Raw genomic sequence first — 17,177 nt, forward strand, 5'->3', positions numbered from 1 at the left:
AAACAAATATTGAGTGGCTTTCAATTGTGAAATGGGAGGAATATTATCGCTCGGTAAAATCTGGACTTTTCCAGTTCTCTGGGCTTCGTCCAGTGAAATAATAAAAGTCCAGATTTTACCTTGCAATAAAATTCCTCCCATTTCACTCTTAGCCACTCAATATTTGTATAATGAGAAAAAAAAAAAAAAAGACTTGCAGAGTATCTGAAAACTAAACTTCAGTGTTCAACTTTTACCGTTATACCCACTTTGAAACAACAATACCGGTACATACATTCATGCATGCTGTTGGTTAAATTAAAGTTTTCAAAATCACTCTTTGAGTTGAAAACCCCCCCAAACAAACAAACAAACAAACAAACACCCCAAGAAACCCAGACAAACTAGAAGCATTTGAAAGGAATGGCATGAAGCACACATATTTCCAATTTTGTAATGAACAAATAAGACAGAAGTGGTGTAATACATGTACTTTGGTAAAGCATGTACATGCTGGATGGAAAAGATTATAAATGAATGTTTTTGCCACATACAAAATAAAATAATGTTATAAATGTTAAAAAAAAAATCTTGAATGACTTACCTCGATCTGCAGGACTCACCAAATACAGTTGTTGGTTTTGGTTTTTGTATGAAAAAAAAAAGGATACTATCGTTGATAGAGAGGCAGTTGAGATCTCTTGATGCGGCTTGCGTTGATGGCCGTCGCCCTCACAAGACCTGGCAAGACTTTGTGGTCTACGATTGCACCGTCAAACAGGGGTCCGAAAAACGGAACCTGTACGGGCAAAAATATGGACACTAGTTCTTCATTTGGGGTATATGATTTGTGACAAAGCTAGGAGTAACTAGAAGAATAAGTTATTTTGTTTTATTCAAGTGGGTGTTTTTTTCATATAACTGCAATTTTAATCTAAAGCTAGTATGACCAAACAAGGTCTTTATAGTCTTATGATCTGATTATGTGTTATAGAACCAATTTACAGGTACGATGGTCCTTTCAAAACACTGAAATGGAACGCTTGAAACTGTCAAAGAGAGAAGACTTTGAGTTTATTTCACAAGTGTCTGAAAAATGGAACATGTATTGGCAAAAATATGGGCAGAGTGTCCCTTAAGCAGGGCCTTGTGATGAGTGACTCTCATAAAAAACACACCTCATTTGTAAAATTAAAATTGATGCCTCTCTCGACACAAAAAAGGCAAGAAATCAGGAAAAAACTGGAATGTTTGGTGATCAGCCATTAGCCTTGTTTATCAGAAGTTTTGGTGGAAAAGAAAAGAAATTGGACCTAAACTGGCCAATAGAGGGCGCTGGACATGAAATACAGTAAACTGTGTATTCAAGCATTATTTTCAGGGTCTGTTACCAAACTGGACGGCCATTTTTGTTCACTCTGGTAAATCGTTATTCAAACTCAATCCTATACAAACAGAGTTGTCATGTCCTGTCAAGTTAATCACTGGTAATCCTGTCTAATGAAATAAATTGACTCATCAATATATTAAGAAATGAAAAAATATCTTCTGATGAATTTACTTTTTAGTGTCATTATATGCAATTATTTGTAAAAAAAAAAATCCAATTTTAAAGAAAACTCAACAATAAACTGCTCAAATGTCAATGGGTGAAAAAATTCATAGCCTTAAGTTGTAGCACAAATATTGAGCTCACTTTTGATTTGTGGAGGATTTTGATGGATGCGTGCACCCAAAGTCTTGCTTTCTTGTTGCAATGGGGTATGGCAAGGCCACTCGGCATTCATGCTGAACGGTACACAGGTTTATTTCACCAGACACCCGGCCTCCGTAAAATCAAAAGGAGAGGGGGGGGGGGGGGGGGGCTTTGGGGGGGTGGAGGGGGGGGGGCTGGGGGGCTGGACACCTTCTTATGGGGGCGCTGTTCAAACAGGAGACTTTCGGACCATAGGTGGCGCTCTTCAAGGCGACACAATGACAAACATTCATGCTACGTAAACAAGGGCACTCATGAAAAAAAAGGCCGCTAGTGAAAAGTGGCACTCATGACAAAAAGGGCAATCATTAAAATATATTGCGTTGCAAAATAGAACTTTCGTCCCGTTACCAATTTTCACCGTCACGATTTCACTTCTATCAGCGTCCGATTTTGCATTTATAATCTCCATCCCGTTGCAATCTGCCACTCTGTCCCCCCCCCCTAAATACGCTATTGGCTTGATGCCCCTGGACTGTTTTAGAGGTACATGGGGAAAAAATTGCTTTTTAGTGTATTTTTCATTTGAAGCAGCAAAGTTACTCCAAAATGATACCATTTCAGGCGCAATAATAAAGGAGATACTGTACCCCAGTCCTATATTCTACCAGTCCTATCTTCTTTTTGAGCAAGGGTTTTCTCATTAAATCGGTATGAATGTTTCCCGGTTATTCGCAAATGTTCAAGCTTTCAATGCACCAAAAATTGACGTTGGGTTTTTGTGCGGTGGAGGATTTGGGAAGATTTCCGGAGGATTCCGAGCCAAAAACTCCTCCTACCTCTGGTTTTCTCTGGATCTGTATCCTGAAGAGCTGATTCTCCAGGGGGTAGATGACGATGATGACATCACCAAACTCGGTAGCGATAATCCCCCGTCTGTAGTCTCTGGTATGCTCAGACCAGACGATGTGAACCTCGTCGTTGCCAAGGTGACGCATCTTCAATTAAAGAACAAAATTGTTAAAACAATTTCAGATGTATATTTATAAATTTTGTTTACATTTTTTTATAATAAGCATTGTAACCCAATCATCAAAAGTCTGCACCCCTCCTGCACTTTTTAACAGTATTTTCGCCAAACATGCATTTCTCTCAGTGAGATTTCATGACATTCTAGCTTCAAGTCTTGCGCACATTTTGATACCAAATTTATGAAAAATTCACCTTTGGGTCACCGCGCTGCGACTTTATTTGAGGAATTTCCCCATAAATACAATACATGGATAGTACACCTTGCTATGGTAACTGTGTACAGATAATTTGCATACTTATTCATTTATTATGGTCTCTTTTTATAATGTTGAAAAAAAAAAAACTTGCTGGTAACTTGATCTTGAATCAAATCTCAATCAAAATATAAATCAGAGGAAGTGAGAGGAGAAATTGTTTGCACATCATCTCAGGAATATGGGCTCCGTGTACGAACAGAGAGGGTGCTTTTTGTCCACTTTGGAGAGCCTCGGATGGGACACACTGTGGCCAAGTTCGCGCGAGGACTATAGTTGACCAATGGTTAACCATAGTTCGACTAACGCTTGCCCGAACTCTGTCTAGTCGACGGTGGTTGACTACGCTAGTCGACTATTTGGAACCAACCTACTGGGGCTGTTTGCATCACTGGTAACCAATAGCCGCACGCATTTGTAACGCTAGCAGAGAGCCAGGATCCCGAAGTTTTGCAATGACACTTTGACCAGGGTTTGACTAGAGACGTTCGCACGTTGCTACCAGTGCGCAGGCGTAAGGTACGTCACAAATCAACCACTAGTCGAATAATGGTCCGTGCCCGAACTTGGCCAAAGTGTGCCTACTGGTCCGCGCGTGTACAGCGCAAAGTACAAATGACTAACTTTTTTCTGAATGTACACAAAGCCATAGTGTCTTTGCGTGAGCATCAGGCATCGACAGCAATGCGTTCGAAAGTTTCTCCCAGTGGTCTCCCCCCACTCTCCCTGTCTTACCGTTGAGGGGGTACTTCTGCACGGAGCCCATATCAGAACAAAGTAATTAGTACGTTCAAACACTTCCTTTACCTTATGCAGGAGGTTGTTTTCAGACGGCATTCTGGTGGAGACATGAAAGATGACCTCCACAGTGGAGGTCGCGTAGTACGGCGCCGTCTCCCCGGTGCTCTTATTGCGCTGTAGACCCCCTAGGAAGCCTTGGTGAGTTGAAAGGTCAACCTGCGACAAACGTAATCAGAGCAAAATGGAGCCGATTTTTGATAACGGGAATGATAGTGAAGCGTGATGGACACATTAATGTGCCTACAAAATCTATGAAAATTGTATGAACTTGGTAGTGAAAATTGCCTTCAGAATTTGTATTCCTTTTTGTACATTACAGAACTCAATCTTGTTAAACCCTAACCTTCCCAAATCCTCTTTTTGCAAAATGGAGGATTTTGCAGGATTAAGGTTACGGCAAAAGTGTGTGGCTGTCTTCAGAGGATGCACTGTGTCAAGGTCTTGGGCCGGACCTTGTGTTGTTTATGCTCAGCCGTGCATAAATTTAGGCCTAGATTATACTTGAAATCTCCGCACTGCTCCAGGATGTCACTGGCTCTGCCTCAACATATTGACATTGATTGCTGGAGGATTTTGCAGGATTCAGGCAAAGGTCACCCCTTCAAGGACCACATTCAAGAAAAAACGGAGGATTTTGGAGGATTGAGGCTACTACACGGTAGTACGCCAACTGATTTTATTCTGAATGAGCACTAAACAATAGTGTCTTTGCGTAAACGTCAGGCGTCGTCAGCAATGCCTTCAAATGTCTCCCAGTGGTCGCCCCAACACTCATTTTACAACCATTGAGGAGGTTTTTGTTCAGAGATCCCATGTTGTTGTTGGAGTGTTATGTACCAAACCTACTGGCTTACCTCCCATGCTAGTCCAGCGATGAAGTTTTCAAATGCTTGGCTTCCTTGATCATTGCCTAACACCGACATCTTATCTTCCTGGCCTTCCGCAACGTAAAGAACAGCTATCTTGTGTGTCTCTCGACTGCAACAATTCAGAAACAAAATATCTCTTTCCTCATCAATTCAATCAATCCATAAAAAATAGATAAATAAATTGCATTGGAATGAGATCTGTGCATTATGATTTGAAAATCATAACAGTAAGACGGCCGGGTGTTTCAATCCTAACAAGATCTTTTCTCAGGGGGAAAAACTTTGTAAATTTTGTAAGGAAATAATACCATCGCTAAATGAGGACATCACTTTTCTAATTCAGTCATCAAAAAAACTAATTGTCATATTTTTTTCTGTGTTACGAGATAATAAAAGCAAGATGTCATTGCGTATCTTACCACTGCCTTGAATCCAGATTCTTGAGTTCTCTCAACAAACGATCATTCTTTTTTACCACGTTAACTTGAGACCTGCAAAAGAGATTAAGGAAAAGTCAAGACTGGATACTGAGAATCATGCTAAACACCAATGTATTTAGGTTGTGATGTTTTGTGAGTTTATGAATTCTCCCTAGTTAGACAAATATCCTGACAAATAAGGAATATATTTCCAAAAGCGATCACGACGGCATTTTCTGGCAGAGGTGATTCAATGACTGTTTTTGTGGCCAAACACTAACTATGCACAAACAGCCGCTATCCGGGTCGTTAGTAAAAACGTCACACACGCGCGCACCACTAATTACTAGCGCCCATTGGCTAAACACTCACGTTGCGTTAATTTCTGGTTCCACTCTCGCAATACTTCATCGTGTGAAGTACGCATGGTTAAGTTGAGATGACGTCACACTAACGAACCGGAGAGAAGCAGTTATATTCCTTGTCCAAAAGGTTTCAATGATCTAGAAAGTTGCGCAGCTACCACCAAGTTTCGTGGAATTGATTGTAAGTTCATTGCGCAGCTGCGCAGCTAACTTAAGTCCTATATGCATGGCGTAACGTACGCACTGTTTCATGAAATCGGCTGCAGGGCGCCGAGCATGAACATGGGGTAACGATGATGCAGCATTCCACCTGCCAATATTGGTATGAAAAAAAAAATCATCTAGAAAATTCCTATGTTTACAGCTCAATCAGAATGTAGCAGGATAGGTGTCGATAATTTTCCGAGGACAACTCCAGGACTGCTCAAGATGACAACCGTACCTCTTATCCCACGTCATGACTCCCAGCTGGTCTAGTAACTGACGACACATATGGAACGGTGAGGTAGGCTCTTGGTGTGGAGTCTGGATCAGTGGCTCTGTCACCATACTTAAACGGAAGGAATCACAAAAGAAAACGTCAGTGATCACGGGCAAGCACTATGCAACGGTCCACCTGGGGCTTGTTTTGTGGAGTTGCTTATCACAGAAATTTTGCTAAACAGAGAAAATGTTTGTTTAGCAAAATAATAATACTGCAAGTACAACTTGCACGACCCCCCTGGCATGCTGGCAGTTTGTATTCAGCAAGCTAGAACTGAATTGGACCTTTAGTTCTGCAGATAGGCCTCAGAAAATCTATGGCCTTTTGGGGGAAAAGAGCAATGGGTTGTTTGAAACACAGCAAATGATACAGCAAAATAAGAACAAACTGAGATATTGATGCAAGTAGCACTGTGAGTTTTATCCTGCTTCAGTTCCCAATCCCATGTCACACTTTTGTACCCCTTTAGTGAGGAAAGGCCCACATGTTAGAGTCATTAGTAATACTGAGCTGAGCTCTCCAGAGACCTCGTAAATATCCATATTGGAAAGGATTTTTTTGACATTGGCCTTCTGGTTGAGATTGATGACTGAGCTTACAGTCAACTGGAACACACACACACACACACAGAAGGAATACGCCATCCCAATATTCCCCCCCCCCCCTCTGGCTTGAAAGCCAGGGGGATAAAAAGCCGGTTACCATCTATAATTCCTAGCAAAGTCATATTGGCCGTGACCGGTTCCCGACCGATTTGTGCTTAACACATAAATGTGGCGAGTTATAAATTCTGCTCAGCAGCTCCAAGAAATTGAGCCCATTTGTGACCTGATCTAAGTTAATTGCCGCTCTTCACTATCTGTCCAATGAACGAAAAGTGATGCATACTCACGTGTGGATCTACATTCGTAAAACATGAATATAACATCTTTGTGTAGATGCAAGCCAAGTAATATTAATAACAATAATGGATACTTACATGTACATAAAGCTTTTAAATAAAGATCAAGGTGCTTTACATTATTATTACCCCTGATCATCAGGCCAATGAAACATTCCAAAGACAATCTCAGCTCCCTGGGGAGTATACAGCTCGATGTAGCCATTTCGGCGCAAAGCAGATACAATCAACCACAATAACCATCTCTGCCCTCACAGGTACCCATTTACTCCTGGGCGGGGAGAAGCAATGAGTGACAAAGTGTCTTGCCCAAGGGCACACGCACCACAACCCCAGGCTGGACTCGAACCCACAACCTGCAGAATTACCTACAGACCATGAGTTCAATGCTCCAGACCACGAATATTCAGAATGCAGCCTAAGAACTGTCTAGCGCTAAACGTCTAGTACCTGTACTCCTCTCCATGCTGATTGACATAAGTCTCCTCACTGCTGTTCTGTTTCTTCAAGGAGGCGATGGCGCTGTTCTCCAGCTCCTGAGGGATCTCCTCGGGAGCCGGGGAGACTAGATTGAGAGGCACGCCAGGCTTCAGCAGGCACTCGGGGCTGGTGAAACCTATGAACTGCTGGAGCTAATAACAGAGTGAGATCAGAGAGACAACAAGCTATCAATGGGTTCTTATACCATGGAATAGATGGAAATATGTACTTGGTTGAGTACTCTGCTGAATCTATGGGTAAGATGTTACAGTACGAGAAGCCTCTCCCATGAGCTACTGGGTGTTTTAGTTCGGTATTCCAACTGCGCATACTGTGCACATCAAGATTTGCCGATTTTTCTTTCAGGATAAAATTTTAATCGTATGCGTGCAAAACCATAGCGAGGTACCAGAAAAATTGAAGGGATCATCGTGTTATGATAACATTTTGCAAAAAAACAGTGAAGTGTTTTTAGGTGTCTTATGTGTCAAAACTTTTGTGCGAACAAAAGTTCCATCTCTTTTCCACTGCACAAAAATTTGCACAGAATGCAGATTTGGTTACCACGTCCCCCATAGCCTTGTGTGCATTTATCTACCGCGGTAATCCCGAAAAAAATAATGGTTGAATCTTGCTGTGCACCAGACTATTTTGGAACACCGAACTGGCATATTGTACATTTCGCCTAACGGATCTCGATATTCGAATTACAAAGACATACCTCATCCAAGATATCCAAGGAGTCATCCACATCGATCCAGGATGGTAGCCTGGTGACAGACTTATTGAGTATTCTGTAGACGGGAGCCTTGCTCTTTGGGGAGGAGGCATACTGAAATACGCTACTGTTCAGGCTAGGTCTGCGTTGAGGTTCTATTCACGCAGAACGAAAAAACAGAAAAACACCAGAATTTAACCTTACTGTAAGCACTTTATAGGGTTTGTGACTCATGATCAGAGGGTCAGGGGTTCGAATCCAGCTGCTGGTTAAATGTTGTGTCCTTGGGTAAGCCACTTCACCTCTACTTGCCTCTCTCCACCCAGGAGTATAAATGGGTATCGGCATTAACAGGGGAGTAACCTGCGATGGACTGGCAACCCATCCAGGGGGAATAGAAATATTGTATTCTGCAAAATATTTTTTGCAAATAAAAATTAAAAAAACAACCCAGAATATTGAATAATAATAATAACTGGATTTATAGAGCGCCAAATTGCCAAAGGGTACAAGGCGCTTATTATTACCCCTGCTCATTGCGCCAATGAAACATTCCAAATACCATCTCAGCTCCCTGGGGAGTATACAGCTCGATGCTGCCATTTTGGCAGCAAAGCAGCTACAATCAACCACAATAACCATCTCTGTACCCATTTAATCCTGGGTGGAGAGAAGCAATGAGTGACAAAGTGCCTTGCCTGAGGGCACATGCACAAAAGCCGCAGGCTGGACTCGAACCCACAACCTGCAGAATTACCCGCAGACCACAAATTCAATGCTCCAGACCACGAGGCCACAGCACTCCACGAATGACTGGATTTTCGTCAGCTTTTTATTTGAGTGCATCCCCAGTCAAATCACAAGTCATAAGTGAGGCGGTCTGGCAAAATGAGACAGAACTGGGCACAGGACAAAATGAGGGTTTGTGGGTATTAGGAAAGAGAATAAAATTGCACTTCAATTGGACATTCAGTTGACAAGTTATGGCTGTTTTAAGCTCACATTTATTGGCAAGTCAAAAAAGTAAAATACTGAGAAAAAGACCTTTAAAGTTTTGAGTTTTTTATTCGTGAGAATGATAGATGGCAACTGTTTTTTTAAAAAACACTTATGTTCCACATTTTTTGTTCTATCTTTTTTTTAAATGTGCGTAGTAGACATATCAAAGATTACAAATGTCAATAAATCCAAAAATCGAAGAAAAATTACCCCATTCATTTTCTTTGGGGGCATTTTTCTCCACTACGGCCTGTGCCCAGTTCTGTCTCACTTTGCCAGAATGCCACAGATATCACAAGTTCGTCACAAATTAAATCACAAGTCCATCAAAATCCAATCACAAGTCCATCACAAGCCAAATCACAAGCCAAATTACAAGTCCATCACAAGCCAAATCACAAGTCTGTCACAAGCCAAGTCACAAGTCCATCACAAGCCAAATCACAAGTCCATCACAAGTCAAATCACAAGCCAAATCACAAGTCCATCACAAGCCAAATCACAAATCCATCACAAGCCAAATCACAAGTCCATCACAAGCCAAATCACGAGCCAAATCACAAGCCAAATCACGAGCCAAATCACAAGTCCATCACAAGACAAATCACAAATCCATCACAAGCCAAATCACAAGTCCATCACAAGCCAAATCACAAATCCATCACAAGTCAAATCACAAGCCAAATCACAAGCCAAATCACGAGCCAAATCACAAGTCCATCACAAGACAAATCACAAATCCATCACAAGCCAAATCACAAGTCCATCACAAGCCAAATCACAAATCCATCACAAGTCAAATCACAAGCCAAATCACAAGTCCATCACAAGTCAAATCACAAGCCAAATCACAAGTCCATCACAAGCCAAATCACAAATCCATCACAAGCCAAATCACAAGTCCATCACAAGCCAAATCACGAGCCAAATCACAAGCCAAATCACGAGCCAAATCACAAGTCCATCACAAGACAAATCACAAATCCATCACAAGCCAAATCACAAGTCCATCACAAGCCAAATCACAAATCCATCACAAGTCAAATCACAAGCCAAATCACAAGTCCATCACAAGCCAAATCACAAGTCCATCACAAGCCAAATCACAAATCCATCAAAAGGAATGTCCCAAGTAGCAGACTGACGAGCAGAGACAAAGTTAGGAACCTTTCTAACTGAACTGTTACAGTTCAATGCATAGCCTGGAGTGCTTGTGAATTAACCGGTTACAGAATGTGTGAGGAACTGACTACAAACTCTGGCTTTGGTCAGGTTTTTGGGATTACTACGATTTCTCTCCATAATAACTGACCTGGGAGTGTGTGTACTCTGCTCTCTCCCGGCCCATACAGTATGCTGGTGTCCCAGACAAACTTGCCTCCGACGTTACGGACAACAATGCGGGCGTGGGAATCAGCCGTGGTCAGGCTACCGCTCAAGTCAGGACTGGGTTCCTGGAAAAGAAAGAAAATCATAGCAAATAAACCAAACTTGTGCAACAACTTCGCTTCATGAGAGAGGAAATTTAAGACTTGACAAATGAGGGTTAATTTTGACAAATGAGGGTTAATTTTGATTTACAGTACATTTTAAACCCCTTAAGAAAAATCCCATTTAATCCCATTTTTCTGCAGGTATATTTTGGAAGAATTCATTTTTTTTATAATAAATTCACTAACTACCCTCTGCACCCGATTGTGGTCGTTACTTGTGACTGTATTTGTGAAAAGACTTGCGATTTACTTGTGACTAGACTTGTTATGGGCTCAGTGCACAAGTACCCCCTCAACGGTAAGAAAGGGAGAGTTGGGGGAGACCACTGAACACATTGCTTATGGCGACTAACGCTCACACAAAGACGCTATTGGTTTGTGCACATTCGGAATAAAATATGTCATGCATACTTCGCGCTATACGCGCGCCAACCAGTACGCCCACGCGGTGTGCCCCGTCCACGGGCTCCCGAAAGTGGTAAAAAAGCGCCCTCTCTTGTTTGCGTATGGAACCCATAGACTTGTGGCTAGACTTGTAATAGACTTGTGTTGAAACTCGACTGCAACACAAGTGCATGCTTTTACAAGTGATGGTGTTCGAAAAAAAGGACTTGAAGCGGATTTAGGTGCATACCTTGTCAGACAGCTGCACAAATGATATAAGGGACGAGTCATTGAAGATGAAGAACTGCACATTGGGCGAGCTGAAGAGCGCCGATGAGGTTGCGTCGGGGTCACCGTTGAATGATAGGTCATCGAGTTCATTGACGAGGGAGGTGACTAGGGCGGGACCGCCCCCAAGAGGGAAGTGGTTCAGATGGTTGACCAGATGACACATGACCTACGTGAAAAGACGGGAGCAGAACAACTATCAGGTTCAGAAAAACTATAAATAATGAGGAATGAGTAACTAGGAACAAATAGAAAATACTTCTTTGATCTTTTGTTTGGAACACAATTCCACATTTTTTTCAGAAAACAGTATTAAGGTTGCTCTCTCTACACTTTGACTTTCACCAAAAAAGTAGATTTAAGTTTTTTTTTTTAAATTGCCATTTATTTTGTTCTGGTAAAACACAAGTGATTCACTTTTGAATAACGTATCTAAGAAAATATTCTGACAGTTTAAGTAATGGGAATACTTACTTTTATACAAATTTCAAATTATGTGCATCCTGATAATAACTAAGGCTGATCTTTTTGTGTGTAAGAGGTGCGAAAGCAATCCAAAGTAAAATAATTTCTTTAGAGGGATGCACTCACCCTAAATGAAAAGAGAGTATTTTGTTTTTTTCATTTAAATGAATCACAAAGACTGAAATCTTGTCAGGAGAGAAAAATTGAATTTGTTGAAAAGCATGAGAGGGCAAATTTAAGATTTTTTGGAATGGTTGAAGACAAAAAAACTGTATTTTTGGCTGAATTGAAAGATTGCAAAGAATGAAATAAAAGACAAAAGGTGTCATTTTGTTCTTTTAATGAATATTGGGAAGAAAATCTATAAAAAAAAATGCTTCAAATCAAGGAATGCTCAGTTCATTGAAAAAAAAATGCAATTTTGTTCATAAGGTGCAGATTTTAGAGCAATGAACTAAAGTAGAATGGTATCAGCATCGAAAGTAGAAGCTCAGAGGGTTAAAAACACTGTGAACTTAGTTGTTTCTCTCAGGTTTTCTTCAAGGAGTTATACACTTACCGTCTTTGCAGCCAGCCTGACAACTTTGGATGAGGGCACACTGAACTGAACAGCATGCATTTCAGCTGCAATGGCAAAAAAAAATCAGTCAAGAATTAAGAGTGAATTTATATTCAGAGATGGATGATGATATTCTTCAATAGTGTATAGAATCTCAAACGAGGGACATGCACTGCACAGTTCACAATCAAAACTAGACGTCTTTGTTTGTTAAGAACAGAATATAGGGCTTTTCTGCATTTTGATGGTTTTTTTTTTAGTTTGTGCTCTTTTTTTGTCTGCATGTAGTCATGCCAAGTTTGGTTAAGATATAAGCTTTAGAAGTAACAAAAGTGCTGTCTAGAAAAAACATGTACAAAGTCTGCGGGGTTTTGGGATAGAAGAAAAAAACAAAAAAAAAACACCAAAAAAATCAGAACAAAAACAAAGGTTTTTCCACAACTTGCAGAAAAGCCAAATATTCCCCTGAGGCAAATTGGATTTTATGAAGATCTTGATCAGTAGACCCTTGCGATTTTAAATGCTTTTGGGTCTGCTATGTCACAAATTATCACCGTCAAAACTTTCAGTGTGCTTTTGTGCTTGTTGCACCAAACCGTCACACTGGAAGGAAAGCTAAGCAGTACTGTTACTGATCATGATCTGGTAAACCAGCTTGTTGTTACTATGTATGAATCCATTGGAGCCTCTCAACTCAACCATGCAAAGAAGTGTTGTGGTCAGGTTCTTTTATGAGTCCCAAAGTATTCTGCATTGGAATCCAGCTTTAGCGTCAACACAATGTTGACTTAATGAGTAGAAAATGTGAGTGTTTGGACACGTAGCAGACACAGTCATACATGAAATTTGAATATTCTTTTTTTGCAAATACGCGCTCAAATACCTCCCTCTGCTTCGAGTTAGGAGCTGGTCGAATCAGCCAACCGAAAAGGTAATACACAACATTTGCAAACATAAAAAAAAAACTACCAAATTGTGATGAAATACCCTACTTGACTATAAATGAGTAAAAGTCTCAAGCATCCTGTGAAATCCTGTTACCTGGTGTGCTGTCATTTTCAAGAAAAGTGAAATTTTTGTATGGATTTCCAAAATTGTTGGGCCCACCATCGCTGTAAAAAAAATGGCACGTTCCAAATACTAACCCCAATTTACCAAATTTAGTTGTCCAAATTTTGTTTGCAATCGGTTTTAATACACATTCTTGAATGGGTACAAGACAGCTCGTCTGGTTCCCTAACTTGACAATTCTCCAGCGTCTATAAACTGCTCCGTTTAATCTGAAATAGGGTCAGGGAACCAGACTACATTTTTTTCTTGAGTTTTCCAGTATCTATGAACACAAAACTTTGAACAGGTCAGTGTAACAATATTTGCTATAAAATACTGACCTCCAAATCCATCCATCTCTGAAAATTACAGTAAAAGCAAATGTTGCATATTACTTTTAAGACCAGTAACATACACTACTTCCCCTCCGACCATGAGGTATTCGTAGACTACTCACCGTCCTCAAAGACCTGGTCCAGTTGCTCGGACTGGGAGGGGCTCTTGCCTCCAAATGACTGTCCGTCTCTCACTGTGTCCAGATTGATGTGGGGGTCGTAGTCAGACGAGGCCAGCTCCGAGAAATTGACGCTGGTCCTCTGGTTAGTTGAGACACCCTCCGAGGCATTTTGAAGAACCTGGTTTCCACAAAAAAAATAGAGCGTGCAAGTTGACTTCAAAACACTGCCAAACTTTACGAGAATACAACACATGCAGGCACTATGTATGGGCTCCGTGCGACAACAAAAGGGGGCGCGTTTTTACCACTTTGAGAGCCCCGCGGACAGGACACACAGCGTGTGCGTACTGTGTTGTACTGGTTTGCACACAAAGAACGCACGACTTCCTGAATGTGCCAAATCTATTAGCCACAGCGTCTTTGCATGAGCGTCAGGCATCGTCAGCGCGCGAATACGTGCGAATTTAACATGCGATGGTCTCCCAGACTAATTCCCGCCCCCATAACTTTGGATCATTCGAAAAACGCAGTGGATGGACCGGGAACCAGTCTAGGTCTCCCCCAACTCTCTTTTTCTGGCCGTTGAAGGAGTACTTGTGCACGGAGCCCAGAGGATCTACACTGTGTCCTGACTGGGCCCATCCAATCAAGGGCAACAAATGGGTACTTTGAAAGAAAAAAAACACATTTCCATTTACAAAATATTGAAAATACTGCGAATTGATGACTACAATAAAATTCAAAATGGTGACCGTTCAACTGATCACGTAGATAACAATTTGGTAAACTCATACACGGGATCTGAGACTACCGGTAGACTAGTCGGTGATTGGTGCCAAGAGGTTCACAGAAAAATGTGAACGTGGACTGGCGAGATTTACATGCTCTACTGCTGGGCACCTTTATCCATCAAGTGAATATTAGGCTCTGAGCAACAAACCATCCCAACTCCCACCTAGGATAGATTCCAAAAAGAGCCCTGTCACTTTTCTGATTGATGTTTTCAATTATTACGTATCTTATTACATTCATCTTGTTATCGACACTTTCTGTTGACTGTTTTCACATATTTACTTTTTTTAATTTACATGTACTTGTTTATTACATAATTATCATGTTAGTTTGAAATTGTTTCTGTGAAACTTTTATATTTTTCCATTGACTGAAGTTCTTATTCCTTGTATCGCACACTTACATGTAATTTGAATTGAAGGCCACAATCGTGCGATAAGAAATTAGTCTTTACACTAATCTAAATCTAATCTGATCTAAATATAATGAGATCACTTTCATGATTTATAAGGACAGACCTTAAGAAGGAAACAACCACAGCTGTAATTGACCAATCGCGTAAGGATCGTGTCAACGCAGCTTGTGAAATATTGTCCAATTACATGATATACAAATGAACGCAGAACGCGCAAAATCTGAGACAAACAAAACTTAGTGTACAACAACTTTATAGGGTTGTCTAAGGGGCATGGCTAACTCGCAAACGGCGATAGGTCAATTGAGTCAATCAATGAAGCCAATTACAAGTCAAAAATAAAACAGTTAAGTCAAGTAACAAGTCACAAGAGTTGAACCATGATAAAGGAGTGCCTTTGTCCAATATTACTTGAATAGCACATCACTTGAGTTGTTTTTCATTTTTCACGTTGGCTGTGTACTCAGAACTGACCTTAAAGACTGTTTCCAGTAGAATCTTGGCATCTTTCTTGGTTCTTCCTTCACTGACCTCCAGGAGGGCAGTCAGGGGCACTGCCATGCACCACTCCAGAAGGCAGAACAACATGGAGACCACCAGCTGCATGACCAAAACCAAACCAAACCAAACCATCCATACATGGTGAGTTAAAAAACGTGACCTGGATCAATGATTTGTTTTTTCTTATAAAGCAATCAAAATTGATACACGAATGAAATATGTTTAAAAAGAGCATGTTCTTCTACTCATCTCAAAAAAAATTAATTACTGAAATTGATCCATGCTATCAGAAGTTATGCATGTTTTACTATTGGAACCATTTTTATGACCTCCATAGAATGTCATTGGAAGCTATTGAGCTGAGTGAGAATTACAGATTACACACAGGCATTCAAATGCAAATGAGATTTTAATCATTTGAGTCAAGACAGAAAGATTATTTTTACAGTCAGATTTTATGTTTTGAATATGAGGAACAAGTTAATTTTTTTCCCCTTCAAATATTGATGGCGACTGCTATTTGTTTTCCTTTGCAACTTTTCGTTCATTCATGAAAGTTGAAAAACGTCCATGTTTCATTGATTGAAATGAGTATTCATCAGTTCATGGAATAGTAAATGATCAGTGGTGGACAGCTACATTTTGTGACCTTTTTATTACAATAGACATAACTTGGGAATAGAATATGCAAATTATGTGAAATGTTCACAGTTACTAGTCAATAACATGTACTTTATACCTATGTTATTTTTATGAAATTGAGTGAGCCACATATGTTTTGAAATATAATTTCTAATTCGGTCACTCACCCTGTACATGGCATTAGTTTAACAACTGTGGATCCACACAGTGATTATGGTGAATCAACTCAACAGTTTTTTTTACGTTTGTTGCCATTTTTGATCAAAGTGCAATGCCCTCACAGATCAAAATGTCAAAAAACATATTTCTGAAAGACACTTGCGTGTCATTCCCTTATCACACAAAAGTTCATCAAAAGTCTTGTCACAAGTAAATTTAGTGAGTCGATTCCCAAGTCTGATCACAAGTAACAGAGGACGAACAATAAACAAACTGAGCCGAAACTTCAACAGGTTTAAGGTTCTGAACATTCTTGTTTGGATTCTGAGTGGTGCTATTATTGGAAACAAACAAAGGGCATGTAAAGCAAATGATCCTATAGACCTTTATCATACTGCCACCATTTCAGTCATGTTCCCTGTATCCAATAACAGTACTGAATGATAATGGTTTTTGTGCAAAAAAGGAACCAGACTATTTTTCCTTCCAGCCTCGCTTTGGTTACGTTGATTTGAATTTGAAAAATCAAGATGGCCGCAACATGATAATGGTCTATATGCCTTTAACCCACCTTCTTGTTGTCTTCATTCTCGGCAAACTCGGCGTTGGACAGTAAACTGGTTATGGTCATTGCTATCACCTGAAAACAGGGCAAGACGGAATATTAAATTCACACAACTGCACAGACAGATGTGCAAGAAAAACCTGTTATATGACACACACACACAAATTTGTGCTTTGATACATATTTGAAAATACAATAGTTAAAGGGAATGTACATCATTGGCTTTTGCTGTAATTTTCAGAAATGAACTATTTGAGAGGTTAGTATAATAGATCAAATATTGTTACACTGACATTTTTGAAGTTTTGTGTTCGAAAAGGTTGGAAAAACCAAGAAAAACAAAAATGTTCAAGTAGTCTGGTTCCTTGACTCCACAAAAGATAAAATGGATCAATTTATAGATGATGGAA

The 17,177-nt window shown here is 40.3% G+C and overlaps 1 protein-coding gene across 1 annotated transcript in view; it reads right to left on the minus strand.

Moving 5' to 3' along the window:
* Positions 1–649: 649 nt before the first annotated feature.
* Positions 650–17,177, minus strand: part of LOC119740489 (ral GTPase-activating protein subunit alpha-1-like) — a 74,341-nt gene continuing 57,813 nt past the window's right edge. Inside the window, exons 26-39 of the mRNA XM_038215811.1 lie at positions 16,774–16,842; positions 15,375–15,500; positions 13,694–13,871; positions 12,187–12,251; positions 11,125–11,331; positions 10,310–10,451; positions 8,002–8,153; positions 7,251–7,432; positions 5,858–5,965; positions 5,051–5,122; positions 4,617–4,740; positions 3,769–3,918; positions 2,515–2,673; positions 650–778 (exon numbers count right to left, since the gene is read on the minus strand). Of these exons, the coding sequence (XP_038071739.1) occupies positions 650–778; positions 2,515–2,673; positions 3,769–3,918; positions 4,617–4,740; positions 5,051–5,122; positions 5,858–5,965; positions 7,251–7,432; positions 8,002–8,153; positions 10,310–10,451; positions 11,125–11,331; positions 12,187–12,251; positions 13,694–13,871; positions 15,375–15,500; positions 16,774–16,842 (1,863 nt within the window). The remainder of the gene's footprint in view (positions 779–2,514; positions 2,674–3,768; positions 3,919–4,616; positions 4,741–5,050; positions 5,123–5,857; positions 5,966–7,250; positions 7,433–8,001; positions 8,154–10,309; positions 10,452–11,124; positions 11,332–12,186; positions 12,252–13,693; positions 13,872–15,374; positions 15,501–16,773; positions 16,843–17,177) is intronic.

Source organism: Patiria miniata, unplaced genomic scaffold, assembly GCF_015706575.1.
Source record: "Patiria miniata isolate m_02_andy unplaced genomic scaffold, ASM1570657v1 HiC_scaffold_5, whole genome shotgun sequence".
Lineage (NCBI taxonomy): Eukaryota > Metazoa > Echinodermata > Asteroidea > Valvatida > Asterinidae > Patiria > Patiria miniata.